The sequence below is a fragment of the Chiloscyllium plagiosum genome, unplaced genomic scaffold (assembly GCF_037043375.1).
Source record: "Chiloscyllium plagiosum isolate Xiang-an unplaced genomic scaffold, Cpla_swu_hap1 HiC_scaffold_36, whole genome shotgun sequence".
Taxonomy (NCBI): Eukaryota; Metazoa; Chordata; class Chondrichthyes; order Orectolobiformes; family Hemiscylliidae; genus Chiloscyllium; species Chiloscyllium plagiosum.
Window position 1 is genome coordinate 2,401,180 of NW_028270174.1, and position 22,105 is coordinate 2,423,284.

The 22,105-nt window shown below is 41.8% G+C and overlaps 1 protein-coding gene across 3 annotated transcripts in view; it reads right to left on the reverse strand.

Moving 5' to 3' along the window:
* Window positions 1–22,105, reverse strand: part of LOC122539545 (B-cell scaffold protein with ankyrin repeats-like) — a 305,708-nt gene that overhangs the window by 204,323 nt on the left and 79,280 nt on the right. For all 3 annotated transcript variants that reach the window (XM_087979861.1, XM_043674515.2, XM_087979862.1), the window contains one exon: window positions 11,017–11,143. In XM_087979861.1, the coding sequence (XP_087835987.1) occupies window positions 11,017–11,143 (127 nt within the window). The remainder of the gene's footprint in view (window positions 1–11,016; window positions 11,144–22,105) is intronic.

Consider the following 22,105-nt stretch of genomic DNA (forward strand, 5'->3'; position numbering starts at 1 on the left):
ATTGCCCTACTTCTGTAAACCCATCTCTGGAGGGAATTGGAACTTTTCACCAAAGTTAAGTTTGAGTTAAAGCAAAGCATACATATGGATTAATATGAAAGGCATGTCTAAGGTCACTTCCTATTTTTCGAAAACTTTATGGACCTTTCATCAAGAGCAAAGTAATAGCCAATTGAAATCAGCCAATCTTGCCTTCACAGCAACACTCAGGCCCTGTTCACCACCACCGCCCTCACCTGACACTCAGGTCTCGCTCCTTGCCTGGCTGATACTTAGGCCTCACTCTTTGTGCAGGCTCAGCCTTGTTGTGTACTCACTGCTCCAAATAGCCACTACTCCTGTCATCACAAGGATCAGCCAGAATAACTCCTCCAGCTTGGCCAATCCACAGGGTTTGACTCAGGAGGAACAGTAAGAGCAACAGAGAAAATGTCTATGACTGGAGCAACAGATTCTGTCTCTTCCTTGTGCTGGGTGACTTTTCTCTGACTGTCACCTTTACGGTTGCATTTTCCTTGGTGATTTTGGGGCAAATTTGCCGATCTTGCGTATGTTGAGTGTTACTTCTTATTTAGGTGCTTCTTCATTGGTCCCCTGTCTAATCAGAATGGTTTTGGAACTGCTGCCGATTGTGTACTGTAGCATATCTACCTGATTCCTGTCTTGATTCTCAGAGTTGAGAGACTACAGGGTGGTTGCTGAGGTAGTAAAATTATGTAGTCACGTGACCATGGTGCCTAAAATTAGACATGTTAATTTAACCAGAGAAATCAAGCCTGACAGACAATTGGTCAAATTAAATTAAACAGCAGCCAGCAGTTATGGAGAACAGCAGAAATTATGGTTTAAAAAGGTCACAAAGATTCCGGGGGATTCTGTTACAACCTGCTCAAGGGTTGTGGATTGGAAGAGTATAGATCAAACTTTCTGTCACCTTGACTTCCAGATATTGCCTGAGGATGTGCATTTTACACCTCATGGCTGGGCAACAGTGAAGGCTGTTGGTGAGATCCTGCAGGATGTTTTGAACTCCACTTATGAACCCATTAGTTGAAAGCCACAGAATATTCTGGAAGGTCCGGGGTGAGGGGGGATAAAAACATACACCTAGAAGCCACCCCATCAGTGAAAACTCACAGCAAGACTTGAGGCAGAAAACCATGCAGAAAGTCAGGAAGACCCAGGAGAGGATCCGCCCTGACCTGCAAGACCCACTTTTGTGGAAGAGAGCCTGCCCTACATCAGAGAGGAAGGAGATACCAATGACCCAGCTCCAACATGTGGATGATTGTGGTCAATATCCTTTCACAGATGGATAGAGTTAGAGCATAAATATTGTGGGAATTTGAGAAATGTTCACATGATTCTTTTTTAAGACTGTTTGCTGTTTCTCCAGTGTGCTCTACAAAGCTCAGTGTTTTTCAGCTTTCTCACCTTTCTCAGAAACTACTGCCACCATATGTTAATACCATAACAGGGGACATACATCTTTGATAGAAGGTACCTGGAAATCATGCCATTATACAAGATGGCAGTACCAGCACAGTTAGCAGCATTCAGACTTCTGTATCCATCCATTCCAGAAATCTGTTTCTTCCTTTCTTTATCCTTTTTGTTTTCTTTCTTTATCTTCACTTACTTCCTGTCAGCAGCAGCAAAGAAGGTGACATTGCGGAGGAGAGCAGCTAGAGCAGGACCCTTGGTGAGGTGGTGATCTGGCTGTCAACGGACTACAGACTTCTGGTTGTGGTAGATCTGGAGTGGGAACTTCTGATGTTGGTGAGGTGGCAATGGCAGTGGAGCCAGGGGGTCCTAGCTGCGGTAGGCCCAAAGTGGGGATTCCTGGTTATTGGCATTATGGTAACAGCAGCTCCTGGTTTGGGAGGCCCGAAGTAGGGACTCCTGGTTACCACTAAGGCAGTGGAGCCAAGTGGGCTCTTGGTTGTGGGGCAAGTATGGGGCCAGCATGGGACTCGGCATTGGAGGTCCATCGGTGAGGTGGGCCCAGAGTTAAAGAGATGGTGCCTGAAGAGCAGCAACTCCAATGGTGGTGGGTCCAGTGCAGGCAGCAGAGGGGTGGCGGAGCAGTCGTCATTGGTGAGCCAACTTAGGACTCATGGTGGAAGTGGCCAAATGAAGATGGACTCTTTCAGCTTTATCTTTTGATTCTTAAAATATTCAAATGGCACCGGATTGTGGCGATGGTTGAAGCTTTTCATTGTATTTTACGGTGTTGTTCATTGTAGAGCACCAGTGACAATAAAATCATTCATTCACTATATTCTAATAAACATTTATTGGCTCATTACACTACAATATTACAAGGCAGACTGTTGTAGCAGATCATCGTAATCTTTTTCTCTCAGGTTCCAGCCACATGTGATCAGATCAACACACCATTCATAGCATTCCTAAAGTGTGGGCAAAAGCCATTAGGACCATCAACTCTGCACCAACCGCCCAAAGAGCATCTTACCCAGACCCTACCCTATCCCTGTAAGTCCACATTTACCATGGCTAACCCATCTAGCCTACTCATCCCTGGATATTATGGGCAATTTAGCATGGCCTGCACATCTTTGGACTGTGGGAGGAAACTGGAGCACCCGGAGGAAACACACACAGACACAGGGAGAACATTGGAAACTCCACTCAGACACAGTCGCCTGAGGCTGGAATCAAACTTGGGGGTGCTTGGAGATGTGAGGCAGCACTTCGAACCACTGAGCCACCACGTCACTTCATATTCAATTATCATCTGATCAGGGATTGGTTTAAAAAATCTTCTGGCGTTAATCAGAGAGGAGCAAGGAATTCTCCCAGGGTTCTCACTAAACATTCCCTTCTCAGCTAATGCCTACCGATCCATCCTAGATTACAATAAATGGCCACACAAAAATAGCTTTTCCTCATTGCCTATCTTTTGTAGGAGAGATGGGTACTTACCTGGAAGATGACAAAGCATCCACAGACCTTGAAGCAGATGAGGATGGTTTGGAGATGGAAGCAGAAATTTGCAAAGGGTCAAAGTTGGGTTTCTTTTAATAGGAGGAAGTGGAGAGGGGAGGTGATGACGATAGATTAAAAGGAAAAGGGGCAATACCTACAGACAGAGTGTCATTTGCTTTATTTTAGGTAGATTGGGAGTAGGTACTTCAAGTAATCAGTTGAAATGGAATTAGGAGAGCAGGAGTGCTCCAATTTGAAAACAGAACTTGAGAGATGGCAGTGCTGTTAAAAAGATGGGGTTGTCAGCTCAAGTAGGAAGTTGGAGGAGATGTGAAACCGTGGGCTTGGCCAGGGGCAGGGGTTATGAATAAGGGAGCTTTCCGTCAGTGAGGAAGAAACCTATAAAATCTTGATATTTGTTGATCAAGGTCAGAGGGTAGGACAGAGAGATTAAAGGATGTGAAGGTTTCTGGTCAAAGAAAGCAATCTTAAACATACAAGACCATCTGGTTCTTTGTGCCTCTGCTAGCTGTTTGAAATAGCTAACTAGTTCCATTTCAAAGATGACTGTACCCTACAGAGTTAAAAATCACACAACACCAGGTTATAGTCCAACAGGTTTAATTGGAAGCACTAGCTTTCAGAGCAACCCTCCTTCATCAAGTGATTGCAGACAACACAATTGTAAGACACAGAATTTATAGCAAAAGTTTACAGTGTGATGTAATTGAAATTATACATTAGATTAGATTAGATTAGATTACTTACAGTGTGGAAACAGGCCCTTCGGCCCAACAAGTCCACACCGATCCGCCGAAGCGTATACCACCCAGACCCATACTCCTACACTTACCCCTAACCCCTAACACTACGGACAATTTAGCATGGTCAATTCACCTAACCTGCACATTTTTGGATTGTGGGAGGAAACCGGAGCACCCGGAGGAAACCCACGCAGACACGGGGAGAATGTGCAAACTCCACACAGAGAGTCGCCTGAGGCGGGAATTGAACCCGGGTCTCTGGCGCTGTGCGGCAGCAGTGCTAACCACTGTGCCACCGTGCCGCCCAAATACCTTGATTGCTTGTTGTTGAGTCTTTCAACTGTTTGAATACTATGATAGTTTCACTTCTTTCATATGTAAATTACAAAACATTTTTTTAAAAGTTACATTCTCAGGTTAACTGTAGCAATTGGTGTGAGCCAGATACTATGTTGAAGGTGTTAGCCCCCTGTGTTCTCTGTCTGTGCCATAATGTTTACACTGATTCTAATCTGAAAAGTGAGTTAACAGAATCTTACATGAATTTATGCAGTTTTTGAGCAAAGTACAATGTAACTCTGCAAGTACAAATTCACCCCACAAACGTATATGTATGTGTGTGTGTGTGTAAGTGTGTCTGTGTGGGGGGCTTGTGAGTATGCGAGAGAGTGTATGAGTGTAGAGTATCTGTGTAAGTCTGTGAGGGGGTGCGTGTGTGAGTGTGGGAGTGTATGTGTCTGTAGGGGTGTGTGTGAGTATCTGTGTGCATGTCTGAGTATACGTGTGTGTATGTGTGTGTATAGGAGTATCTGTGTGTGTGTGTCTGGGGTGGGGGGTTGTGAGTGTCTGTGAGAGAGAGTGTATATATTTGTGTGTGTGTGAGTGTAGAGTGGTCTAAGTGTGTGAGAGGTTGCATGTGTGAGTGTGGGAGTGTGTGTGTGTCTGGAGGCGTGTGTGTGTGTCTATGTGCGTGTCTGTGTATACGTGTGTGTATAGGAGTGCATGTGTGTATGTGTAGGAGTGTCTGTGTGTGTATATAGTGCAATGGTGGTCACCTGTAGTGTGACATGAACCCAAGGTCCCGGTTGAGGCCCTCCTGATGGGTATGGTACTTAGCTATTAGCCTCTGCTCGGCCACTTTTTGCTACTGCCTGTCCCGGAGTCCGCCTTGGAGGATGGTCACCCGAAGGTCCGAGGTCGAATGTCCTGGACCACTGAAGTGTTCCCCAACTGGGAGGGAACACTCCTGTCTGTTGATTGTTGTTATGGATACAACCCTGTCATGGTAGGCGCTGCAAAACATGTCAAATTGTAGACATGGATACCACTATTACACATGGGAACACCTCCCACCTTGTACATGGCAGGTACTCATGTGACTCAGCCAACGTTGTCTATCTTATACGTTGCAGGCAAGGATGCCCTGAGGCGTGGTACATTGGAGAAACCGAGCAAAGGCTATGACAATGGATGAATGGGCACCGCACAACTATCAACAGACAGGAGTGTTCCCTCCCAGTTGGGGAATACTTCGGCGGTCCAGGACATTCGACCTCAGACTTTCGGGTGACCATCCTCCAAGGTGGATTTCGGGACAGGCAGCAGCAAAAGGTGGCCGAGCAGAGGCTGATAGCTAAGTTCCATACCCATAGGGAGGGCCTCAACCGGGACCTTGGGTTCATGTCACACATTATAGGTGACCACCATTGCACAATACACACACACAGACACTCCTACATGCGCGCGCGCACACACACACACTCCTATACACACACATACACACGGACACACGTATACACAGACATGCACACAGACACTCACACACACGGATCCTCTCACAGACTTAGACCACTCCACACTCACACACACTCACACTCTCTCTCTCACAGACACTCACAACCCTCCACCCCAGACACACACGCACTCCTACAGACACCCACACTCACATTCACATACACACACACACTCTCACACTCACAACCCCCCACCCCAGACAGACACACACACATACGCAGAGTTGCATTGTACTTTGCTCAATACTGCATACATTCATTTAAGACTCTGGTAACACACTTTTTAGATTAGAATCAGTCTAAACATTATGGCACAGACAGAGAACACAGGGGGCTAACAGCTTCAACATTGTATCTGGCTAACACTAATTGTTACAGTTAACCTGAGAATGTAACTTGTAAAAAAAAGTTTTGTGATTTACACATGAAAGAAGTTAAACTATCATGGTATTTGAACAGATGAAACACTCAACAAACAATCAAGGTATTTTTCAATGTATAATTTCATTTACATCACACTAAGTTTTTGCTATAAATTCTGTGTCTTACAATTGTGTTGTCCGCAATCACCTGATGAAGGAGCGGCGCTACAAAAGCTAGTGCTTCCAATTAAACCTGTTGGACTATAACCTGGTGTTGTGTGATTTTTAACTTTGTACACCTCAGTCCAACACCGGCATCTCAGAATCATGTACCCTACAGAGGATTTACACGGCAAGGACAAGGCTTTCTTTGGAATGAGGTGGTTGCTTTCGAGATGGCAATGAAGAAACTCAATAAACTTCCCAAACTCATGCTTTATGGCTGCAAAATTGTATCTGATCACAAAACCTTATAAATTTGATGGATAAAATGAGCAAACTTCACCTGATATGCGTCAGGTAAATTGGTGAATCAGCATTTGCTAGATGCAACGATTGCCAATTAATCTGCCAAAGCAACACAAAATTATACAGGTGTTGGACGATAAACAGCAAGGATGTATAGTCAACCTAATTGTATTTATAAGGTAGCCAGAGAGTGTTACAACAAACAGATACATCGTCACATGTAAAACCCATGATAAACTTCTGTTTCCCCATTGAGATAATTGTATATCATGGTAATCATTGTAATGATGAGGTATCAACAGAAATGTAGATGAAAAAGATTGGAAGACAGAGAATCGCACAACAATAGTTCCACAGTCAGGGTGGCTGATATGGGAAGGGGAAGATGACGTTCAGTAAGACAGTTGGAAATTCTGTTCAGACATAGGAGGCTGGGTTGCCAACTCTCCAGGAGGTATGGAAAGATTACATATCAATAGTGCCATTCATACCAATATTAAGATGCTTTGAAAGCTACAGGAATACTTTGCAGCACAAAATTTGTGCACAGCAAGATCCCACATACAGCATTGTGGCAATAACCAGATCATTTGTTTTAGTGATGTTTAATGAGGGATTAACATTGACAAGGCATAGATTCTTACACTCGCCTGAAAGTGAAGACAGGCCTTTGTTTAATGTCTCATACAGAAATCACTCCTCCGTTAGTGCAGAACTCTCAGTATTTACCCTTATCCTTCAGGAGTGTGGTACTCTCTCAGCACTGGCACACCAATAGAATGGTGGAAAATAATAGATAGAAAGGCAAGTTGCGAAGGGGATACAAACATTTTTGGAGAAATATTCTTCGGTTAAGTAAGTGGACAAAGAGTTGGGAAACGGAATATAATGTGGGAAAATGTGAAGTGTTCATTTTGGAAGGAAGAACTAAAGAATTATTACATGGAGAAAAGCTTTCAGAAAGTTGCAATACAAAGGGACTTGGGGGAACTCGTTAACAAAGCTAGCACACAGGTGCAGCAAGTAATTAGGAAGGCTAATGGAATGTTGGCCCTTATTTCAAAGGGGTGAGAGTATAAGAGAAGGGAAGTCCTACTGCAACCATACAAAGTGAGTTTGAAACCACATTTAGGAGTACTGCAACTAGTTTTGGTCCCCTTATTTGAGAAAAAAAATTGTTACATTGGAGGCAGTTCAGAGAGTTTTAAATTTGTGAGGAATAAGAGAATGGTCAAAGAAAGAGTAGGGCAGATCAGGGAGCGCATAGGGAATTTGTGTGTGGAGTCTGAGGAGTTGGGGAAGCCCTAAATGAGTTTTTTGCTTCTGTCTTTACGAAAGAAACAAGCTTTGTAGTGAATGAAACCTTTGAAGAGCAGGTATGCATGCTGGAATGGATGGAGATAGAGGAAGCTGATGTGCTGAAAATTTTGTCAAACATTAAGATTGACAAGTCGCCAGGCCCGGACCAGATTTGTCCTCGGCTGCTTTGGGAAACAAGAATTGCAATTGCTTCGCCACTTGCGAAGATCTTTGCATCCTCGCTCTCCACTGGAGTCGTACCTGAGGACTGGACAGAGGCAAATGTAATTCCTCTCTTCAAGAAAGGAAATAGGGAAACCCCCGTTAATTACAGACCAGTAAGTCTCACGTCTGTCGTCTGCAAGGTGTTAGAAAGGATTCTGAGGGATAGGATTTATGACCATCTGGAAGAGCATGGCTTGATTAAATGCAGTCAACACGGCTTTGTGAGGGGCAGGTCATGTTCTTATCGAGTTCTTTGAGAATGTGACTAGAAAAGTTGATGAGGGTCGAGCTGTGGATGTAGTGTATATGGACTTCAGCAAGGCATTTGATAAGCTCATGATAGGCTCATTCAGAAGGTCAGGAGGAATGGGATATAAGGGAACTTAGCTGTCTGGATACAGAATTGGCTGGCCAACAGAAGACAGCGAGTGGTAATAGAAGGAAAATATTCTGCCTGGAAGTCTGTGGTGAGTGGTGTTCCACAGGGCTCTGTCCTTGGGCCTCTACTGTTTGTAATTTTTATTAATGACTTGGATGAGGGGATTGAAGGATGGGTCAGCAAGTTTGCAGACGACATAAAGGTTGGAGGTGTCATTGACAGTATAGAGGGCTGTTGTAGGATGCAGCGGGACATTGACAGGATGCAGAGATGGGCTGAGAGGTGGCAGATGGAGTTCAACCTGGATAAATGCGAGGTGATGCATTTTGGAAGGTCGAATTTGTTGTGAGAGCATGGAATATGTTGCCAGCAGCAGTTGTGGAAGCAAGGTCATTGGGAACATTTAAGAGTCTACTGGACATGCATATGGTCACAGAAATTTGAGGGTGCATACATGAGGATCAGTGGTCGGCACAACATCGTGGGCTGAAGGGCCAGTTCTGTGCTGTACTGTTCTATGTTCTATGTTCATTAGAATGATCCTTCATATGGAGGGATTATTTTATGAGGAAAGATTAAACAGGTTGGGCCTCTACTCACTGAAGTTTAGAAGAATGAGGGGATTCCATTGAAACATAATAGGATTCTTATGGGGCTTGACAGGGTAAATACTAAGAGGATGCTTCCTGTCATGGGCAATTCTAGGATCAGAGGCCATAATCTCAGAATAAAGGAATACTGAAGTAAGGAGGAGGAATTTCTTCTCTCATAGTCTTTGGAACTCCTTGCCATAGGGAACTGCCAGGGCAGAGTTTTTGTATATATTTAAGGCTAAAACAAATAGATTCTTGATCAGTTAGGAATCAAGGGTTACATGGAAAAAGGCAGGAATGTAGACATGAAGAATGTCAGATCAGCCATTGTCTGACTGAATGGCAGGGCAGGTTTGAAGGGCTGAATGGCCTAATCCTGTTCCTATTTCTTGTGGACTTGTGTTGTTGCACTGGTTCAGCATTGACCCTCTGACAGTGTAACACTCCTTCAGTACTATACTCCAAACGTCAGTGGGTGGGACAAAGCAGGGGTTGATTGACAGGCAGGTAGCACCCAGGTTCCTGGGATGGGAGAGGGTAAGACGGACTTATTTCATTGGGTGTCACATCTTAAGGAGGCATAAACTTTTCAAAAAAAATTGAAGAGACCTTAGACATGTCTTTGATATTTATCCACATATAAACAATTAAAAATTCCATGTCTCTTGCTTTTGAAAGAATCTTCAGGCTCAACTTCAAATTCCCTCCAAAAGATGTACTAACAGTAAGGAAATTGATAGGCACTCTGTAAAGTCACAACTGCACAGAAACAAACCTTACCAAATGCTCTGAAGGCACTCATTATTGAATATCACTGTTCCAGAAAAATATTGCTGATCCCAAAATAAGAGATGTTCTGGTGTTTTTGCAAAAGATTAACTGGCTGTCCTGGAATAAGAACTGGAAACTGTTTATAGTGAGGGGAGAGACGGAAGTGAGGCTGATTGAAATGTGTATATGCTCCATTTTGGAAATAAAGCAATGAAAATGTATTTATCAAAATGTATGATTTAACAAAAACATTTGATTCATAGATTCCAAGTTAAAATATTTAATCACATGTATGCATACAATCTTTGATAGTTGTGCTCTCCTATCTTTCTAAAACTTAAAATGCTGAAAGATTTAACACTGATACAGCAGGTAATGTTCCTACTTGATTGCATCATCTGATCACGGAGTTAGTGAGAATGTAAAAGGAGCTTTGGAAAATCAAGAAGTAGCCTTAAAGAATGTCTCACAAAGTGCCCTTGAAAGAAAAATATTTTAATCCTGGTTTGTAATTCAGTTTCCTAAATATGACCATTACACATTGCTATGGAAACAAGATTTCCATTACGGTTTGTTTCTTGTCCCTTACTGATCTCCTGTTGTGACACTAATTCATTTTGTTGTAGCACCGTTGATAGTAGTTTTCCCATACATTGTTCCTACACACTTAGAAGTAGAATATAAACAAAATATTCAACAGAAACAGGTACAACAGATAAACCTGATTAAACCTTTTCACTCACTGTGATGGAAGATATGTGTATATATATATATTCATATTGTTTATTGCATGTTTGGATTTTGAACTAGTGGCATTATGATTTTGGTCTGTACATGAATGGGTTGAATAATTAACTTATCAGTTAATTCTGGAGCAACTTTTGACGATGAATTCGATCTTCCATTTTGATATCCTGCTTCTACCCCCAGCATGTGTAATGTGTTTATATGTTTTGGCTCTTAGTCAGAGCTGACCTATATTCTGCTGCTAGCATCTATTCTGGATCTGTGCTTTGATTTTTCTTGACAATTATCACACTATTGCTTTTTGTTCAATGGTACCTTTGCCCTCTAACCTGATGCTCTCTACTGTTTCATTTGATCTTCTCCCCTCCTTCAGCAGCATAAAACCACATGGCCTCTTTAGTTCAGAAGAGGAGCACATTAGATTTGAAACATTAACTCTGATTTTCTCTCCACAGATATTGCCAGACCTGCCGAGTTCCTCTGCATTTTCTGTTTTAATTTCAGACCTACAGCATCCACAGTATTTTACATTTGCAACTGACTGTAAATGTATGGTGAGGATATTTTTGCTCAGTCTTTTAAAATGAATTTTGAGGACTGTTTCACAGCAATTGCATGAGGTGTTACAATAGTCACAGAATACAAGGCTTGGCTCGATAAACTTACTGCTGTGTTCAGTTCTGTCATTAGATCCAAGAATTTGGAAAGCACCAAGTCCACTGGGTGGTAGTGAGTTACGGAGAGATTGAGTGAGGAGCTGATCCAATTGATCCTTGGAGTTAATCTGAAATGCCTAGAAAAAACAAACAAACGTACAGCTCAAACAATGTGAAAATAACTACGAGTAAGAATTTTACACACGCATTTTCCAGGTAATTTGTGGAAGATACATTGCTATATTTGCCTAATTTCCTGACATTCCACTCTAGCCTCAAATTCACACCATTATGGAAATTATTTATGGAAACACTGGTGGAAATAATGGAATTTAAGAACATGAGATAAGGACCTTATAGAGATTTATAAAATCATGAGGGTCATGGATAGTGTGAATAACCAAGGTCTTTTTTCCAGGGTAGGAGAGTCCAAAAGTAGACGGCATAGATTTAAGATGAGAGGGAAAAGATTTAAAAGGGACCTGAGGGATAACTTTGTCATACACAGGGTGGTATGTGTATGGAACAAGAGGTGGTGGAGGATGTTACAATTACAACATTTAAGAGGCATCTGGTTGGGCACATGAATAGGAAGGGCTTAGAGGGATATGGGCCAAATGCTGGCAAATGGGACTAGGTCAGTTTAGGATATCTGGTCGGCATGGGCGAGTTGGACTGAAGGGTCTGCTAATGTGCTGTATAACTCTATAAGCAGATCATCCAGTCCCTTGATGTGTTGCTCCATTCATTTTAACTTCATGCATAACCCTTAACACTGTTTCATTCCTAATTAGCTAATTTTTCAGGCAGGATCATAACCGACAAAATCAATCAGACTCAAGCTTTGAAAATTCCAATTGACACCCAGCCTCAATACCATCTTGGGGACAAACCTCTACATTTCCACTCCTCTTTGAGTGAAGTGCTTCCTGACATTACACCGTATGGCCTGGATTTAATTTTAAGATTTAGTTACCTTGCTCTGGACTCCCACATGAAAGGAAACAGCTTTGCTCTGTTGTTCCTATTAAATTGTTTAATCATTTTAAAACTATCAATTAAATTAGAACCCGCTTTACTTGAGGGGATACAATCTCAGCTTATGCAATGAGAAAGTTTCTCGGAATAGCGTCAATAACAAGGAATATAACTGGCCAAACAATTGCAATCTTAAAGATAGCAATATCCCATCCATTCACTTTAACAGGCAGTACACAGGCCTTTGTGAGAGGACCTAATTGGCCATAGCTCAGTGGATGTCATGCTCACCTTGGATTTGGAATGCTGTAGGTTCAAACCCCAACTTCTAAGACTTTGCTCCAAAGTCTAGGCTGATATTCTGGTGCAATCTTGAGGGAGCACTGCTCTGTCAGAGGTGCTATCCTTAGGATGAGGCATTAAACCAGGGTGCAGGATGCTCTCTTGGGTGGATTAAAAACCCAATGATTACTTATATCTTTGCTACTTGTGAGATCTTGCTATTTACAAATTTGACTGCTTTGTTTCCTTTTCTCACAATGATAATACTTCATAAAACGCCATTGGTTATAAAATTCTTTGAGAGATCTGGAGGTTGTGACAGGCGCTTTTGAAATAAATGCAAGTTCTATGATTCTGTAACATTCTTTATTTTATATAGATATTTTTATTGAAAATTTAACATATTTTTACAAGTTTACAAATAAAAAAACCCAAGTATAAACATTGATATACAATTAAATCTTAAATAAATAATAACCAAATTTATCAAACAAAAAAAACAGAGAGAAAAAAAACAAAACTCAACTAACTACTAATCTAACCTACAACTAACCAGAGTGTATAATTAAATCTCTTACATTATTCAAAGAAGAGAAGAATAAAAACCGACGGATAACACAGAAATTGGGTAGTGAGATACATGCTCGGAATGTATTAACATCAAATCGTAACAAAACCCGTATTCGTGCGGGATTCCTCTCCCAAGGGGCCCTGGACCAGCCAGGTTCGTCATCTCAATTAAATAAAAGCCCTTGTTAGGATGGCCGAAAAATCTGTAGTTGTGTAACTCAAGAAGGGCTGCCATATTTTATGGAATAATGCGGTCTTTTGGTGCACCATATTTGTAAGGAAGTCAAGGGGAATACAGTCCATGATTAATCTGTGCCAATTCGAAAGTCCAGGGGGCCCTTCAGCCACCCAGTTTACCAAAGTATTTTTCCTTGCACAGAAAGAGAATAGAAAATAATCTCTTCCTGTGCATATCCAGGGAGGGTAAGTTCGAAAAGCCCAAAAGGAGAGATACAGGGTCCACTCTAATTTCCATTCCTAAGATTTCTGTCAGAGCACTTGCTACTTTAGTCCAATGTCTATGGATCTTATGACAGGCCCATAGGCAATGTACAAGAGTGTCCACCTCTATTTTACATTTGGGACAAATTGAGATGCTCCTCCCTTAAATTTTGCCAATCGATCCGGTGCTATATGGGCCCTATGAAGTATCTTCAACTGAATGGCCTGAGTTCTGTTGCAGATGGTGATTCTTCTGGCGTTTTCCCAAATGTCATTCCACGCTTCTATAGAGATTTCCAGTCCCAAATCCTGATCCCATGTTTTAAGCAGATTGTCCATATCTCCCAATACTTCATCATGTAATAAATGATAAATAGTGCTGACGGAAGATACCCCCATTGGCCATAGCACTCTACATTCTCTATCTGATTTATAAAGACTATCTAATAACGTAGTCTTCTTCTGTTTGTAATCTCGAATTTGGAAGTATCGAAAGAGGTCTCCATTAGGTAATCCAAATTTCTGATGCAGCAGTTCAAAAGACATCAGGACCCCTTCTTTAAACAGATCCCCTAAACATGAGATACCCCAGATCTCCAGAGTTTGAAAGTGGCATCTGTAAACCCCGGTTGAAATCCCCATGCTTCCACTATCGAAGCATAGGGGGATATTTTATGTGAGTTGCCCCCATTTTGCTGCATTATATCCCAAGCTTTAATTGTGTTTAGTATTATAGGGTTTTTACAGTGATCCGTGATGATTTTCCTCTTGTCTGAAAATAAGAGGTTAGTAAGTGGGCATTTTACTTGAGAGGCCTCGATGTCCAGCCAGATTGATTGCGGGTCAGACAAGACCCAATCAGCTATGTAGCTTAATAGAGAACTTAACTGATATGTCCTAAAATCTGGGAAAGCCAATCCTCCCCTTGCCTGTGGAAGCTGTAGCTTCTTCAGCTTAATGAGGGGCTGTCTATGATTCTAGATAAAGGAACCCACCAGCCATATAATTTACATAGTGCCAGCCTCGACAGCATCACCAGAATCATTCTCATTGGGTATAGGAGACGGGCAGGACATTTATTTTAATTAGTGCTATTGTACCTAGCCAGGAAATTGGAAGGTCTCCCCATCGCTGGAGGTTCTGCCTTATCCTTTCCAGTAAATGCACAAAGTTAGCCTTGTATAACTGACCAAATACTGGGGTAATAAAAATGCCTAAGTATAAGAAACCCTCCAGGGACCACCGAAAGGGAAAGTGGGATCCGTCCACAAAGTGGGGTATCATAGCAAGGCCACCCATTGGCATAGCCTCCGATTTTGAGAAATTAATTTTATAGCCTGAAAATACACTAAATGTATTAATAACTTGGATTAAGCGAGGCACGGACATCAGGGGATTACTGAGAAATAGAAGAATATCATCTGCATAAATGGTAATTTTATGTTTACCTGTACCAATCCTCAGGGCTGTTATATTAGGATCATCCCGTATTGCTTCTGCTCGTGGCTCAATTATTAGCGTAAATAGCAATGGCGAGAGGGGACATCCCTGACGGCAGCCCCTATCCACACTGAAGCTATCCGAGTCTAATCCATTGGTAATCACAACTGCTTTGGGATCACTATACAGTGTTGAGACCCATTTGGTAAACACCTTTCCAATGTGTAAAACAAATATGACCATTTAACTCTGTCGAATGCCTTTTCCGCGTCTAATGAGACTACTACTTCTGGTATTTTTCCCTGTTGGCAGGCTTGGATCACATTCAAAACTCTTCTAACATTATTGGATGATCTACGGCCCTTAATAAACCCCGTCTGATCCACCTTTATGATATGTGGCAATACCCTTTCTAGCCTCAATGCTAACGTTTTAGAGAGGATTTTAAAATCTGCATTTAGCAAGGATATTGGTCTGTATGATGCACAATCTTCTGGGTCCTTTCCTTTTTTGAGGATAAGAGAGATATTCGCTTCTTTCAGCGAAGGCAGGAGACAGCCCTGACTGTATGAAGAGTTTTACATGTCCATAAGTGGACCAGCCAATATTCCTGTAAATTCTTTATAGAATTCAGCTTGAAAGCCATCTGGGCCAGGTGCCTTACTGCTCTGAAGTTGCCTGATTGCTTCAAGTATTTCTTGGATTGTTAGGGGAACATTCAAGACCAATACCTGTTCCTGAGTTAGGTTTTTAAAAAATGACTGCATCCTCCTAGTCCTGTCTTTGCAATCCTGCCATTTATATAAATCAGAATAAAATTTTCTAAAGATTGCGTTAATCCTTTTATGATCATGAATCAGAATACCTGTACTTTCCTTGATAGCCATGATAGTTTGAGGGGCCTTCTTTTTCTTTGCGAGAAATGCTAAGTATCTACCAGGTTTATCGCCAAATTCATATAACCTTTGTTTTGCAAATAATATTTCCCTCTTAGCCGTTTGGGTAAGCGTGGTGTTCAGAGCTGTCCTAAGGGCCGTAATCCTATGTAATTTGATAATAGAAGGTCTGTCAGCGTATGCTGTTTCAGCCACTTATAAGCGAACTTCGAGCAGACGCTGTTGTTCGCCCTTTAGTTTTTTCTGGGTTGCTGAGTATGAGATGCTCAAACCTCGCATGTAAGCTTTGATGGTCTCCCATATCATTGATGGGTTGCTAGCTGTACTTGAATTAATTTCTAAAAAAGTTTTAAATTCTTGAGAGAAGTACTTTACAAATTTACTATCTTTCATCAGGAAGGGGTCCATACGCCAATGCCGGGGGGATGTCTCATTGTTCCTCGCCTTGATTTCCATATATACAGCAGCATGGTCAGAAATTGCTATACTGCCTATTTTACAGGATGATATGGAATTTTTAAAAATCAAGGGGGCAAAAAACATATCAATTCTGGTATGACATTTATGTGGATTGAAGTAAAAAGAAAAATCTCTGCCCTGTGGATGAAGGCATCTCCATACATCTACTAGTCCTAATTCTTTATTCAAATCCACCAATTGCCTGGATCTGGGAGATACTCCTGCAGTACTCTTGGGAATCCTATCTATTTCTGGATCCATAATACAATTAAAATCTCCCCTATAATTGTATGACGAGCACCGAGAGCCATCAATTTTGAGAAGGCTTCCGTTATAAATTTAAAAGGATATGCCGGGGGCAATACAAACTTAAGATCCCATATTCCTCTCCATTTATAAGGGCTTTAATCAGAATATATCATCCAGATTTGTCTTTTATCTGATTTAGGATTTTGAAAGGGAAATTTTTCCGAATAAGAATAACAACTCCCCTGTTTTTTGAGCTGAAAGAAAAGAAAAGGGCCTGATCAAATCCACCCTGTTGTAATTTCAAGTGTTCTTTATCCAATAAGTGTGTCTCCTGTAGGAGAGCTATATCAACCCTTTCTTTCTTGAGGTTTGATAATATTTTCTTCCTTTTGACTGGTGAATTACTTCCCTTGACATTCCAGGTGCACCATTTAACTGACTGATCAACCATAATCGTCCGGGCAAGTCCAAGACCCCTCGGGAGGGGAAACCCTATCCAGAACATTCTAAGCATATAGTATATAAAATTCACAAAAATAAAGGCTCTTTAATACACTCTCATCAATATAATAAAAAACTATTTCTAAATAAAAAAATATAAAACGTATTTAAATGGAGATTTTCCCCCTTGTTCCCAGGGGGTATCACTTCCTTTCCAAAAGTCCATCATATCCTCTCCCAACCAGTGCCCCACCCTTGACCCAGGTGCCCCTCGATAGGATGAAGAAAATTCAAATATACTACAGAGCTAGAGTTAACAGTGAGCACCCTACCCCCTCCCCCACACCCCCATCCCACGCCAACACCAACACCTGGATATATTTGGTAATGTTAATACCATGTATAAACATACATAACTATAAAATTACAGCCTCAACAAGTAATAATTAAATATAATAATACAAAATAACAGGGGAAAACAAACCCGCTCCTAAAGACAGAAACAAAATAGGATAACATAACCACCTCCCCCCACCAACATTAACTAGACCCCCCGGCCTATATATATAAACAAAGGGAGAAAATCGCTAAGTAGAGAACAAATAAATAAATCCCTCTCCCCACCCCCTGAAGATAATATTAAACAGTAAGGTTGAAAAAAGGGATTAAGATAAAGAGAAAGGGGGGTGTAAACCAGAGTGGGGGGAGAGCAAAACAACATCAATTAACTCTTACAATTTATCTAAGAGAGTCCAAATATTCCTTGGCCTTTTCTGGCGATCTGAAGTTATACACGGACACTTCATGGTTAAAACGTAGCGTAAGGAGTACTGAATGTTTAAGTCCCTTAAACACTTCTTCGCTTCATCAAACACCTTCCTCTTTCGGACCAGAGCTGGGGAAAAGTTCTGGAATAACATAATCTTGGATCCTTTATAAATCATGGTTTGAGGATCTTTCCCAAGATTTCTGGAAGCTTCTAAGAGCATCTGCCTCTCCTTTAGCTCTGCAGCTGGAACAGGACCGGGCGGGGGCGCTGGTTTGAGCCGGGCCGCATATTGCAACCCGGTAGGCCCATTCCACCCTTACCTGGCCTGATCCAGCCTCCAGATTTAAAAGCTGTGGACGCCACTGTTCTAAGATCCGGACTCGCTGTTCGAGAGTCCGGACCCGATCCACGGCCAATTCTGCTGTAGTCTCGGAGGTCACGGCCTTTAGCTCCGCCCCTCTGACTCGGCGCTCAATTTCCTTGATGTCTCGGTCGTACTTTTGTAGCGTGGCCGAGAGTGAGTCCCATCGGCTCCCGGACTCTTCGATGAAGGTGTCGATCTTCGCATCGAGTTTAGAGATTATTTCCACAAGGCTTGCCACCTTGGGTAAGTCCCCCAGGGCGGCTGCGGATGCCTCTGCTGCAGCTGGAGAGGGTGGGGTAGGGGTTCCTACCCACTGAGAACTCCGGGCTCCCTTCCCTTTAGTCATTTTTACTGGAGATTAAATTGTTTAAATTCAGTACTGAGCAACTAATTACATTAAGTAAAAACTATTTTGAATGATTTGGTGAGTGTGGTGGAGGCGGGTGACCCACTTTGCCCAAGTCTTGGGAGGAGCACTATAGACTCAGACTTGCTGGATCGCCGCCATCTTGGCCCCGTAAGATTCTTAACTCATGCCCAATCAAGAAACATTTCCCTTCTCAGGCAGATCAAGTCAAATGTAACATTGTGTGTCATGTTTTAATGCAGAAAGTGCAGTGTAGCGATGATAATGGGAGAGGCTTTAGTATGATCTCCATGGATAGAGAAGGAGAATCAGGGAAGGGATGTTTGAAGAAATACAACTGTTGCATAGTGCAATGGCTGGCACACCTCAGTCACGTGACCTCTACCTTTGCTGTAACTTGCTTTTACTTTAGTCTGTGGCTAAACATGAAACCAGAAATGTGAAGATGACATTAAGTGAAGTTTCAGAGCTGTTAAAAGAGCTCCTGTAAAGAAAAAAAAAGGTAGATTTAAAACTATGGTCTGTAATGTTGAATTACTGAGTCAGATTGACTCTAACTTTTCCACTCCATGATTTGAAAACTAAAGGAGACATCACAGAGAATTTGTACCAATGAGACTTTGCATTATGCTATGGTTCTGTTCGCCGAGCTGGAAGATTTTGCTGCAAACGTTTCGTCCCCTGTCTAGGTGACATCCTCAGTGCTTGGGAGCCTCCTGTGAAGCCCACAGGAGGCTCCCAAGCACTGAGGATGTCACTTAGACAGGGGACGAAACGTTTGCAACAAAAACTTCCAGCTCGGCGAACAGAACCACAGCAACGAGCACCCGAGCTACAAATCTTCTCACAAACTTTGAACACCTACGGGCGAGAGACGCTACGACAAGCCAGGAAATGGGAATCCTGCGCTAACCGCCTAAGCGCCACACTTTGCATTATGCTAAAAGATAAAGCCAAAAAATGAGCAACATATTGGAAAAAAGGAGACAAATTTACAAAAGAAAAGAAAGCATGTTCGTGTTTTAGATTACTTACAGTGTGGAAACAGGCCCTTCGGCCCAACAAGTCCACACTGACCTGCCGAAGCGCAACCAACCCAGACCCATTCCCTTACATTTCATCCCTTCACCTAAAACTACGGGCAATTTAGCATGGCCAATTCACCTAACCTGCACATTTTTGGATTGTGGGAGGAAACCGGAGCACCCGGAGGAAACCCACGCAGACACGGGGAGAATGTGCAAACTCCATACAATTAGTCGCCTGAGGCGGGAATTGAACCCGGGTCTCTGGTGCAGTGAGGCAACAATGCTAACCACTGTGCCGCCCATAATTTCTGATGATCTTATGGCTTATGGTGTACAGCACAAACACTTGCACAGATTAGTTGGGCTGAATGGTTTATTTCTGTGCTATGCATTATGTGTACGATATGACAACAGTAGTTACACTCTAAATGGATGTAAAATATTTTGCTTTAGAAATGCAAGTTATTTCTCTTCCTAACGGATGATGCACTCTCCAAATCAGAATATGTGGGAAGGTGGAAACTGTCAACAAGAGACTGGTAAGCACAACCCTCTTGACAGGAAGGTTCACGTTCATTGACAAAGAAGTCCTGCTGTACTTCATACAGTCATCAAGAAATCTTTCAACTACTTCTGGCAAGTTTATCTATTACTGTAAATGGGTGTCAACACATGGTTAAAAAGGATATCGACAGTTTGCTGTCTTTGGGATTCTAGTGTGTGAAAGGTTAAGGGAATTGTCCTAATAGCCAAATAAATTAGTTCAGTTAGCCATTCACATAAAGTGTGATGTCCATACATCAAGGTGAAGCCATCTCAGTGCTGTATTAATTAACTTCATCAATTCATGAGTAATTTAATCTATGAAAAAAATCACTTCTGGCCAATATTGAAAGCTGTCGTCACCAAAATATATTAATGTATGTGTCAGTGTTACGGATAATATTCTATTTGAGGTTTTACAGTTGCAGAATCTCCTTCCTCTAATCTCCAAGATAATCGAGTAGAATATAAAAATTTTACTATTGGATTTAAGATAAACTGATTCAATTTGCCTAACTTAGTACTGAATTTCATGTTAATAAAGATATATTGAAAGGATAATTTTAACTTACAGCAGTGGGAGAGACTTCCTGGAGTAAACCTGCTGAATCTTTCTGCTAATAGAACATAGATCAGTACAGCACAGAATAGGCCCTTCAGCCCACGATGTTGTGCCGACCACTGATCCTCATGTAAGGTAAACCTAATGTATGAACCCTCAAATTTCTGTGACCATATGCATGTCCAGCAGTCTCTTAAATATCTCCAATGACCTTGCTTCCACAACTGCTGCTGGCAACGCCTTCCATGCTTTCACAACTCTCTGCGTAAAGAACCCGCCTCTGACATTCCCTGTATACTTTTCACCAAACAGCTTAAAACTATGACCCCTCGTGTTAACAATTTCTGCCCTGGGAAAAAGTCTCTGGCTATAAACTCTATCTATGTCCCTCATTATCTTGTACACCTCAATTAGGTGACCTCTCTTCCTTCTTTTTTCCCAATGAAAAAAGTCTGAGCTCAGTCAACCTCTCTTCGTAAGATAAGCCCTCCATTCCAGGCAGCATTCTGGTAAACCTCCTCTGAACCCTCTCCAAAGCATCCACATCTTTCCTATAATAGGGCGACCAGAACTGGATACAGTATGCCAAGTGCAGTCTAACCAAAGTTTTATAGAGCTGCAACAAGATCTCATGGCTCTTAAACTCAATCCCCCTGTTAATGAAAGCCAAAACACCATATGCTTTCTTAATATTTTCTACTTTCTCCTAGTTTTTTTTTGTTTTCACATTTTTATTAGTTTCAAAGAAAACCAAGAAATTGAATTTTGGTTAAAAAATGCAGGAATTACTTCTTTAAGAAACCTGCATTTTTGTGATACCTTTTACTTATTCTCTAAATGTTTCAAGACAGATTCATATCCATTTTAATTACTTTTCAAATTCAAGTTACAAAACTATGATACTCTGATGAGACATGAAATCCCAACTGCTGTCCTCTCAGGTGGATATGAAAAGATTCTTTGGTACAATTTTGAAGCATAGCAAGGGAACTATGCTTCCCCTGCATAGTAACTGAAGTAGGCCATTCAGCCCCTTGAGTCTGTTCCACCATTCAATGAAATCATGGTTGATCTGTGGTATAACGTCATACACCTGTCTTTAGCCCATATCCCTTAATACTCCTGCTAAACAAAAATTTACCTACTTCAGATTTAAAACTAATAACTCATCTAGCATCAACTGCTGTTTGTGTAAGAGAATTACAAACATCTGTCACACTGTGTGGAGAAAGTGTTTAGCAAACTTGCCTTCATTGCTCAGACCACTGAGTTTCAGAGTTGGGACTTTATACCTAAGTTGTGCAGGACGTTGGTGAGACCGCTTTTGCAGTACTGAGTGCAGGTCTGGTTGCCCTGCCATAGGAACGATATTATTAAATTGAATGGGGTTCAGAAAAGATTTGCCAGTATGTTGCCAGGACTGGTGGGTTTGAATTAAAGGGAGAGGCTGGATAGGCTGAGACTTTTTCATTGGAGAGTAGGAGGTTGAGAGGTGACCTTATAGAGGTTTATAAAATTGTGAGGGACACAGAAACGGTGAATAGCAAAGGTCTTTTCCTTAGGGTGGGGCAGTTCAAAACTAGGGGGCACATTTTTAAGGTGAGAAAAGGAAGATATAAAAGGGTGTTCTTGTACATCAGTCAATGAAAGCAAGCACGCAGGTACAGCAGACAGTGAAGAAAGCTAATGGCATGCTGGCCTTCATAACAA